An 11,591-nucleotide genomic window follows, 5' to 3' on the forward strand; every position below is an offset into this window, starting at 1 on the left:
CCAGCGAGGGCGGGACCACTGAGTGTGAGGACGCCCATTTCCAGGGGGGGCAGTGGGAGGAGGGAGACCTGTACTTCACTTTTTTGAGTCAGTTGAAGGTTGTGTACTTTTGACACTTCCTCCTCTCTTTGCAACAGAAAAGAGGAACATTTGGTGCAATGGTTGGTTAAATGTCATCACTCTGCCCACTTCTGGTGAGACTTAGCTTTACAAACCTGTGTGCCTTTTTGGAAAGTTAAATGTCAAGATATGTAAATTCCCAGACATACTGCAGATTGTTTTTGGTAGACCTTGAAAGTGTTCTCATCTCCTGTAACCTCTGTGTAAGAAAAGCAGCAAATACATTCCTGATTTTGGTTAAAATTACAGCTGATAGTGAACTACACAATTATACACTATTATTTTCTTTAATTTTGATTATATGAAATTTTAGCCTAATTAAAATAGATTATCTTGTTTATTTACTTATTTCTAGTCCATGACATTATTATTTAATCATTTATTTATTTATTATATTATTTTTATTATTAATTTATTTATAATTAATAAATTTATTATTTTTACCTTATTATTTAATATTACATTTTATTTTTATTTTATTATTTTTGTCTCATTTTTATTCATTGTTTTTCAATTGTCAGTGCACTTTTAAGTTTTTGTATTTTAAACTGCTTCAATAAAAACAGCAGTAATATCATTTTTATCAGCCTATAAGAGTACAAGGTAATAACACCCTATGCTTTTTGTATTACTGTCAGTGTTGGGAAGTAACTAGTTACATGTAACTACAAAATAAATGTAACCAGCTACAGTTACAAAAATATACAATTAAATTACAGTTACTACACAAAGGGGTTGCATCTGAATATATTCTTTTTGGTTAAAACCAAAAAACATGAACCTACAAACAAGCAGACCAACATAAATAAAAAAATATATACAAATAATGAAAAGCATAATAAAAAGCCATTGTCAGTGTATAGTTAGTTTGATTTACACATTCGAAAAGGAGTGGGAGGAAGTAATTAAATTCCACCTCTTCTCCATAATACATTAAGTGAAATGAAACAGACAGCTTCCTTATATATATATATATAAACCTTTTCTAAATATACCATTCTTATTACCATTTAACTTTGTCTCACAAAAATAACCCATGTATATGTGTATAATAGTAATTACCAAATATCTGTCTTACAAAATCCTATCTCAGTGTGTAATATAAATGATCAATTATCCATGACGTACAAGTAAAAACCAGTCCAAATGTATGATACACAGTCCAAATCAGCCGACACTGCCATTACTGGGCCGTTACCAGAAATGACCTGGCCCAGCATCGGCCCAAACTCGGCATGCCAGATGAAATTAGCTGGGCCGCACCCGGTCGCTTGACTCAGCTGAGACTTGGTATGAATGATGCTCCAGAATCAGGCCGAATCAGTTGGCTTGATTCTGGCTGCCGACACTACCATCACTGGGTACAATACACATACCATAGGACAAATACCACAATACATACATCACAACATATCCCAAAATACGTTACTCCAACAGACATACCACGATATACCAATACACCTAGGGCCGTTTCATAGTTGATGCAAAGGCACGCAGACGCGAACGCATTGGCCGCCATGATGCGTGCTTGCGTTTCAAAATGTGTTGTTCATTTTTTTGATACACGACTTATGTAATACCATGCGTTGCCAGCTGGGGTGATAATGCAAGTGACGTACTTGAAATTATCCTCTTTTTGTTATTTACAGAAGAAGCAGGTATGAAATATGGCGGGCGAGGAGGAAAAACTTTGCGAACTAGTACGGGCACACCCCCATTTATATGACAGTTCTAGTGCCCTGCACTCTAATAAAATAGCAGTACTAGCTAGCTGGAATGTACCTGTGACTCTGCTACCCCCTATTGTGCGGGCGATGTATTGCATTTCAAGTGTCGCCTGCGTCACTTGCTTCCAATGTGTTGACTATGAAAGGAAGTGTGTCGCTTGCTCGCATTGCGTGCGTCAACTATGAAACGGCTTTAAAACTCCTTAAAAGTTTGAGCGCATTCCAACAGTCTGTTGGTTTATGCATTGGCATCCTGGACATGCTAAAATCTATTGCAAATACTTTTTTTAATTTTTCAGTAAATTGGCTTTGTTCTTAAGGGAGGCATCTTCCCCCTTCTTATCCCAATAAAAAAAAAATATATATAATAAACAGTTGCTAAATCAATCTGAAATGTAGAGTACCACCCTGTATTTCTGTAGTCCTTCAAAACAGGTTTTTAAATTACTTCCCATATTGAAGGCAATATCTAAAAGAGACATTAATTGTACTTTTATTAATAGGGTCAATTAGCATCTGTATAATTTCACAAGATAACGTTTTGTGCGTCGTAAAATTACAATACCAGCTAGGAGGCGTCGTTTCCGACCTGTTATCTTCTACCGTTAACGGCCGTTGGACTACAGAACGAGCAAGAAGGTATGTCACTTCCGGCCTCCATCTTTGTTTCAGGAAACAGTCGCAACTCATCAACAGTGCTACACTTCTCCTTCATTGTGCAGCAGAAATAGTAGTTTTGTTCAAAATGTGTCGACGAATATATTTTTTGACCTGGAAATATCCTCATAACACTGGTAAGTCTTTTTTGTTTTGTTTTAGTTTGGCTTGTGTTCATCTTTAGAAAAATATGCTAGCTACTTTTAGGTTATGCTAATCACCAGTGCAAACGCCATAACGGTAAATGTGGAAACTACTATATATAGAAATAAAGTAGTGCTTAAATGTTAGTCAGTGAAAAGTTATGTTAAAACCAATATACTTTATCGTTACCTCTTTACCTGCCTTACAACAGATAAAGTTGTCTATGTTAAGTTAGCTAGTGTAGCATTTAAGCTAGCAGCTGCAGACAGATCTTAAATTAGGGTGAATATTGGGCTTTACATCCATGATGTGGCTAAAAACTGAATACTGTTGTGTCTGCGTCTGCTGGCTGTGTATGATTAAATAGTTTGCTTTCATGTGGACCACATCAAATGTGGCAAATGAGGCAAACTTCAGCAGGTGTAACTGCTTGCATAATTAATTGCTGCATTGCTTGCATAAATTAAAGGAGCTAGGCCATCATTAGTGTTATTGGTTACACCTGTGCTTTCCCTTCCTTGACTAAATGTGAGAAAGGCTCATGAACAGTGGTGAGATACGGAAGTCCATTACAGGAAAGGTTTTGAACCACTGACAGCAATGTGGTATTTCTGATGTAGTGAGCTAGAGAAAGACTAGCTTATTATAGAGTATATTGTTTGTGTATGTGTGTATCATAGTTTTGTCTGTGCTCAGTTTGAGCTCAGAGGTGTGCCACCACTGTCTGGTACAGTATATTGCAATTGTAGCTCTGCTTTGGTTATTAAATGTAAATTGCGTGTCAGCAAATGGAGCAACACATGGTACCAGCAGAGGCCCACTGATTTTTGGGCAGTCATCTGTGGCTATATTGTACAAAGATTTTTCATAGCCTTAAAGTATAACTGACAAGGTAATTAGATAGAACAGAGGTAGTTGAGACTATAGATATGCAGCATATGTGAATAATGATGGTTCCCCAATTTTAATGTAGTTGTTGATACGTTATGATACCTGAATTATTAATCTGGGGCTTTATTTTGATCTGAATTAAAAGAGCACTGTGAAGGATTTATGGGATTTAGTGGCATCTAGCGGTGAGGATTGCAGACTGCAACCAGCGTGAACTCATCTTTTGCTTTCCCTCAGTGTTCTCTGTTCAGGAGGTTTTTATTGGGAGCCAAATTATCCTCAGAGGTCTCTTCCTCTCCAAAACAAACAGACCAGGTGATTTATACTGTTAAAAAACACTGAACAAAGCAGTTTAAGGTTACAAATCCGCTGTTTGGCTCGTCACTTCTTAATGCGTGCTCACGTTTTTTCTCTCATAACTTAAGATCCAGACATTGAAGAGGTTTTTACAATGAGCTGAATTATCTGCAGAGGTCTCTTTGTGTTGTGCCGATGCTGCTTGTCACTGATAGGGCTGTCAACTATGGTAGCTGATGTGAAAACACAAAAACATTCTGGGCTGCTGTAGAAACCTAGTGGTGCAACAGGACCCACTCCTTATGTAGATTATTAACAGCTCATTCTAAGGTACAGGAAACATGGCAATTCTTATTTTCAGATGATTATACACTAAAGAAAATATACTTATTATTATATATTACATTTCTGCCAATATATACCCCTAAATCCTTTTACACAGACTGTGTTCCCTTGTTGTTGCCCTTTACGTTCAGTGGACTTAAATAAAAAAAATAAAAATAAAAATAAAAACCTTTCCCAGTGAAACATTAAGTAATTCAAGGATAATTTTCAGCAATAAGAACCTACAAAAATGCTTCAAATGTTGTTTGGCAGTGCACCCACATTAGCTTGCGTGATACAGGACAAGATATTAAACAATTCTGTTCAGGGTTCAATCTTGACAGTTGGAGTTTTGGATAAATTCTGGTTGCACAGTTTATGTTCTTCCCTATGTGGAGACCCTGTGTTCATGGAGCCAATTTGAGGATTCTCCGTCAGTTAAAATGTAGACATCATTGTAATTTATGGATGGTACGTGGCCCATGGCTCGAGTCCTGGCACACCATACAGTTTTGAGCCTATAAATAAAGTGAGTCAGTAAAACTTTGGATAAAAATAGGTTCATTTATTTACACAAAACATTAACAAAATACATCTTTTCATTGAAATGCAGTGATGTGTTCTGAGAAGTGGTGGTTGTAAGGAAGACAGCAAACAGTAGACCTTTGAGCGTGTTGTTCTGACGTGCAACACAGTCATATCTAACCAGGTCTCACTGTTCTCAAATGTAATAGGCACATTGAGTTAAGACCGATCAGTGCTTTACATTCTCGCTGTCTCGTCTTTTCTGCTTCTAGCTCCTGCGGGAATTTATCAACAGAGCAGCTCAGGAGCGTTTACAAAAAGCCCTACGTATTTCACACAGTAACCAAAAAGAGAAGTGAACAGGTAAAACGCAGCTGGTAACAAAATGCTTTGTATTTTAAGCAGCACGTGTGCATCATTAGTTACATTAAGTCTGTCTAAACTTAAATTATTAGTAGTTTTTGCATTGTTGAAGAGTGATGCCCTTAGTTCCTTTTTAAGGCAGTGAGATGTGTTTAATTGTTCACTATGTTTACATGCACATTATAACCTGATCACACTGAATAACAAGATTAAGGTAAAGACAGTGCAATTTTAAACATTATCATAGCTTGCCAACAAATTTTTTTGCTATTGCCTTTAAATATGTGGATTTTGGACATTTATTTGTACATGCATCTAGGTTATCCTTATGCTGACAGTTAATTTAATGTTTAATGTTTGAAACAAGGCGATTAACACTTTCCACAGTTGGCATATTTTGCCGTAACCTGAAGATAATCAAGTTATTAATGTGCATGTAAATGTAGTCACATTTATTAATAGCCTACTCAAGGCATTGTTCGTTGTGTCCTCATGATTTCCATACAATTGAATCCTGTAGCTTAGATAATGACTATTAGAAAATGATCTATCCAAAAATATTTACTGAAGCCAGTATCAAAACTGAAAATATTAACATTCACATTAACTAAAGACCATGGTCGGCAGTAAACTAATTCATATAACAGTCGAGGTCACGTGCCATGGTGCTTTTTTAAGTGCATGTTGTTTTTGCATATCATTGCCGTACAGCGTCCACTCACGGCCACATCAAGTGGCCTCGTCCACCTCCCACTGAGAACATCTCCAGTGTGTCCACAGCCAGTTCAAGTGTCTTTAACACGCCTGATGACAGATGGAACGAGTCCATGAAAAGAGTCCATCGTCTCAGGACTCAAACTCGCTGTCGCTGCTGACGGAGATCTCCGGGGTGGAGGCTCCTGTTCCTCTGCGCTCGTTCTCTGTGCTACAGTCACTGGCCTCGGGGCTGCCCAGGTGGCGAGGGGAGGGAGGCAACAAGTGGGGGTGATGGCGGCGCTCCTGAAGGGAGCCATCAGGTGAGCTCTCCGAGGGCAGGAGGGAAGGGTCCTGCTGCATTCTGGGTGGAGGGAGAGATGAGAAAGATGAGACTGCGGTCCTAGATTGGAGTCTTTTTCACTGTGTTTCGCTCCCCTCCAGACAAATATTAGTATTTATCACATACATTTTTAACAGACCTTATCTATTTTACCAAAGGCCAACTGAGTCTGCTTCTCAGAAAGTATTTCTGCAGCAAACTGAATCTATAACTCAAGTTAATCAGCATAATCTTCCACGTTTCTTGACGTACCTGTTCTTTGCGGATGCAGCACGGTCTCTTTGGCGGCGGTTCTTGAACCAGTTGCCGACCTGTGTGGGCGTGAGCCCTGTGGCCTGGGCCAGGTGGCGTTTTCTGGACGGGTTGGGATACGGATCTTGGAGATACCACTCTCTCAACAAACTGCGAGTTCTTTCCTGGAGAACACAAAGAAACATACGAAACATTTAGGCTACCATTCATGTATCATAACATCCCTTCCTGTTGCGTAGACAATACAAAGTACACCATATTATCATGGAGCAGCACTTTGACAAGACACCATATGGTGTTTTGATATCATCCTATTAAACCACAATAATCTTTATCACTCATATGATGCTCAGTGTAATCTTATTAGACTGGATTTATGAATGCAGCACACGATTTAAAATCTGCATTAGAAGTATAATTTATAGGCACTAAATTGGATCGTGTTAAGGGGCTTAATAGGCTGCTGGAGACACCGTCCCTCCTGAGGTTTGGCATTACAGATTAACCACAGGTAGGAACAATACTGCACCCTGCCACAGGAGGGAGATCATACATAGAAGCACACACCTTCCCTGCTCTCTGAAATTCACTATTGTACTAAGTGAATCTTTGAATTCTGTGTGAAATTGAACCAATTAGTGGTGTTATTCTATATTTAAATGGAAAAAATAGTCTGTTTGCTCCCAAAAGAGCCACTAATGATCTTGTGACACTGACAATGAAAATGTTTCTGTACTGCAGGTGATGCACTGAAAATGCTGCCCTTTAAACATGGGATAAACGTCTCTTTATTGGCTCCTGAGTAGCAGATAGATGGCTCATGTAGACTCCTGCAGGTCTGAGCTCATAGCCAGTTAAATATTTGCTGCTAAATAAAAATAATATCAAACTCAAACGGAGTCTTGTGGGGAAATCTGGCCTTTGCAGCAGCGCACAGTGAATGCTGCAGCAAATATAATAGACTAAAAGCAGATTAAAACAGTCACACCACAGTTGGTGTCACCAGTTAACACCAGAGCATATTAAACATACAAGTAAATTAAAGTGTGTGACAGAAGCCTACTCATGTGTTATTAAAAATAAAAAAAATAAAAAAGAGTGTAGGCTACATGAGAAGTTGAACACTATGTCAGTGCATGGATATCCTGGTCACTAAGTATTGCCCAGCTCTGTATGGGACCCCTGATCTTGCACCAGGCCACCATGTGTAAAGTAGTTTACGGCAGGAGGATAACCACAGCTCTGGGCATTATCATCTTAAGAGCTCAAAGACCAGGCTTCCTGTTACAGCAGGTTAAAAAGCGCATTTACAGGAGAGAGTGTGCAAGTTTCCAAATTAATGTAAATATATGTTTATAAGATGAACCGGGGGTCCCCAGCAGCCATATGAGTGACATTAAAACACGTATCCAGACTTGGTGTTTACCTTAAAGCAGTGCGTCTTCTGCTCGCCGTCCCAGATGGTGCGGGGCAGAGGGAACTTCTTGCGGATCCGGTACTTCTCCACGGGGCCCAGCGGCCGCCCCCGGAGCCTCTCCGCCTCCCGGTAGTGCGCGTCCAGCCACAGGTCCTGCAGCTTGGCGTGCGACTCGCGCGTAAACCGGTGGCTCTGGAGGATCTGGTAGAGAGCCTCGAAGTTCCCACCGTGGAAGGCGACCAGCGCTCTCGCTCGCATCACGGACTCGTGTCGGTTCAGCGCCTCCCCGGCGGAGCCCGGCACGGCGGCGGGGAGGGACCAGAGGAACCTGCCCAGGCGCTCAATGTCCCCGGTCTCCTCCAGGTTCTCGCACACCCGAGCCACCTGGTCCGGGGTGAACATGGGCAGTGGGAACATCTCGGTTAGATCTCAGCAGCTCACCAGAGAGGCTGTGAAGTGTTCACAAGGCGCATGGAGAGGTGTATCCAACCGTGCGTAACGCTCCGTGCGCTCGCTCCGATTTTTTGATATGATGGCAAGTTTACAGCCTCTCTTATGCAACTGACTCGTTCCTGGTATTTGGGCAAATGCTTCAGAGAAGAGACGGCGGCTCCTAGTTTCCAGAGGAGGGCCAAATAAAGAAAGAGGACAAGGAGTCAACCTGTATTTATAGCGAGATACAATTAGCATCTCTGTAGTTGTTTTGAGAAGGATTATACGTCCCGGCCATTAGCCTCTTAGTGGGGGGTAGTGTGTACAGAGGTGACTGGCTGATCAGCTTGTTTGGCTTAGCCTGAGGATACATTGACTGCCAGGATGACTGCAGTGAGCAAACAAGCGAGGATAGGTTATTTGATAGGACGGATCTGGTGGAGATGGAGCCAAACCCGGGGGAAGTTATGAGGGGAGTGGATGTGGAGCGAGACAACAGACAGCAAGATGCCAAGAAATGATCGTTTTAGCTTTTAAAGGCACTCTGCAAAATCAGTGCTAAAAATCTGTATCACATGTGCCTCTACATTTGGCCAAGAGGACACGTCGGGATGCAAAGCTATAGAGATTCCCGACCAGTTAATACCCATGTAATTAAAACAGACATGGCTGCACCTATAGGTTATCCTCTTCGACCTCTTGCCAGGACAAGACATAATGAAAACGCCCCTAGACATGGATGCACGGGCAGAGCGACTCCAGGACAAGGAATTAATGATCTGCTGGCCGGTTCAATCCTACTGATCTCAGTAGCTCATTAATCAGTCTTAGGATAATTTTCTTATTAATCAGGTTAGGGATCCTGTTAGCATCTGTCAGCTTTAATGCAAACATGTTACACTTCATTTGCACATGGGAGATTAGAGGAAATATATTCATGTGACTTCTGCCTAGCATCAGTGGACCAAACCCTGCGTAAAGAGTGTCAAATTATTGATATTAAATTGACAGTTTCACTCAATACACTGAAGGCAGACATGGATTAATCTCTGGAGGGAATATGAGGCTTTACATAAAGGTTGCAGTCAGGTGAAGGATCATCTGGTTTAAAATAAGGTGAAGTGGATTAAAATCTGTCTACAGATCTGTCTAGATCTATGAACATTGGCAGTCCCAATAGTTAGGTAGGGTTGTGGAGATATAAATAAATATAAGAACAAAAATCAGAAATAATCTCTCTAACAAAAACAGCAATAAAACACCTTTTGTGTCATTTTAAGTCACATATTTTTTCAGTGCATATTGCATAAGTTGTATTAATGTTGTAGATAGGGGTGGGGGATACTACAAAATTTGGTTTTGATCTGATATCAATTCATAGAGGGCCAGAATCACCAATTTTGAAAAATAGCAAGGACGTACAAGAGAGAAACTCATCCCTTTTTTGGTATCAATCCTATTGACACTAGGATTGATCATCAAAATGAAAACGTAGTATCTATAGTATTGATATTTTGGTATTTATATGCCCATCCCTAATTATAAATGCAAATGATTATCTACCAATGCACACACAGAATTACAGAAAATTCAGTTTAAATAAAAAGTAATTGTAGGTTGTATAAATCTGATCAATTTTGTTCCTTAATTTTAAAAATGTTGTATTAAAATGTAAAGTCCATCTGAGCGTTGAGTTAGGAGACATCTTAAGACCTGCACTCACACACCAGTTGTGTTTGTCAGGATAAAATATGTCTCATTTTTTAATATTTAATGATGAAACACATTAATTCAATTCAGTTCAATAGAATTTTATTTATCTGAAGGAAATTCTTGTGCCAGAGAATGTGTCAAATTACAGTAACACTAAGTACAGTAACCACAATTTTAACGATTCACAATGAGTAACAACCACACAACCAGTGGGTTCCCCAGGTCAGGGTCACTCACTGGGCCCAGTTTTAGAACAATAGAGTATTAAGTATCTAGCAAAATATACAAGATAGAAGTGTTTTTAAGGAGCAGAAGCAAAACCCAGTGCCTAATAGAGTAACAACAGGAGTAGGATAAGTACAAGGGTTACTAAAGATGAACTAAAAGATGCCTCATGTCAAGTTTCGCCCTGAATGCATATAAAGCACATGCAAGGGAAACTTTCAAATTGTTTTCATTATTTCAGCAATAAAATGTTTTATTTTTTGGATTTATGAAGCAAAATTTACCCCAAAACAGTTTTAAATTAGATTTTTTTCCAACATTATAATAAGGCTGCGTAACATATCTATATTATATTGATATCATGATATGAAACTAGATATCTTAGGTTTTGGATATTGTAATATTGTCTTTTCCTGGTATGAAAGGCTGCATTACAGCAAAGTGACGGAATTTTCTGAACTCAACAGACTGTTCTAGCTGATGTATCATTTGTCTTTACCTGCTTTGTCATTATATCCACATTACTGATGATTATTTATCAAAAATCTCATTGTGTAAATATGTTGGAAATCACCAGTGGTCAACCCTACATTATTGTTGCAATATTGATATCGGGTTAAAGAGTAGAGTTGTAGAGTTGTGAAATGCCAGTTTGCTTTGGCATATCTGACACTCGTCTTTTTGAGGGTTATTTTTTTGCAAATTTTGAAACTTCCAGATGCTTGACTTTTTGTTTGACATCTTGCTAGTGTATCTGTAAGCCTGTCTGTGGTGGTCAAAATGTCATAGTCACAAAACTAGGCCTGTCGTTTAGTTTGAATTTTCTTGTCTGAGAATATCTTATAATATCTTATGTTGATGCATAATGAATGATGTTGGATTGCTATTTCTTAATTTATGGGATTTTTGGGGTGATTTTATAGAAAAACAGAGCATTCAGGACACCCAGTAGCTCACTGGTCAGAGGGGGCGTCTCGTGTAAAAAGACTATGTCCTTGCCGCAGCGGCTGCGGGTTTGATTCCAGCCTGTGGCCCTTTGCTGTATGCCGTTTCCTCTCTCTCCCCCTTTCATGCTCCACATCTGACCTATTAAAGAAAGGAAAAAAGCCATGAAAATAATCTTTAAAATAGTTTTGAAAGAAAAACAGAGCATTCAAGCACAGGGCCGTATGCAGGATTTTTGAAATACCGAGGTCATTTAGTCGTGGTGCACGTGGGGGGGTCAGAAATTTTGTCAATTATATATCAAAAGCCTTCAATCTGGTGTACTCTGACAGCCAAATTAAGAGGCTACATCTATAAAGAACTACACACATCATATTAGATTAATCCCATCTTATCATGTTTCTCTTCCCACTTCATACTATAGTGCAATTGCCTTTCACCAGACTTTGTTTATGGGTATTTATAATTATGTTTGAACCACTTATTCTTTAGCAGGAAGTACTTCTCTTCATCTGTCAGTTGT

At 39.5% G+C, this 11,591-nt stretch overlaps 1 protein-coding gene across 1 annotated transcript; it reads right to left on the bottom strand.

The window, feature by feature from the left end:
* Nucleotides 1-4,710: 4,710 nt before the first annotated feature.
* Nucleotides 4,711-8,524, bottom strand: six7 (SIX homeobox 7). The gene is made up of 3 exons (XM_050066852.1): nt 7,763-8,524; nt 6,337-6,500; nt 4,711-6,105 (listed from the first exon to the last, which is right to left on the bottom strand). The coding sequence occupies exons 1-3, from the start codon at nt 8,168-8,170 to the stop codon at nt 5,895-5,897; spliced, it is 783 nt and encodes a 260-aa protein (XP_049922809.1). The 5' UTR covers nt 8,171-8,524; the 3' UTR covers nt 4,711-5,894.
* Nucleotides 8,525-11,591: the final 3,067 nt, after the last annotated feature.

The sequence above is a fragment of the Epinephelus moara genome, chromosome 17 (genome assembly GCF_006386435.1).
Source record: "Epinephelus moara isolate mb chromosome 17, YSFRI_EMoa_1.0, whole genome shotgun sequence".
In the NCBI taxonomy this organism is placed as follows: Eukaryota; Metazoa; Chordata; class Actinopteri; order Perciformes; family Serranidae; genus Epinephelus; species Epinephelus moara.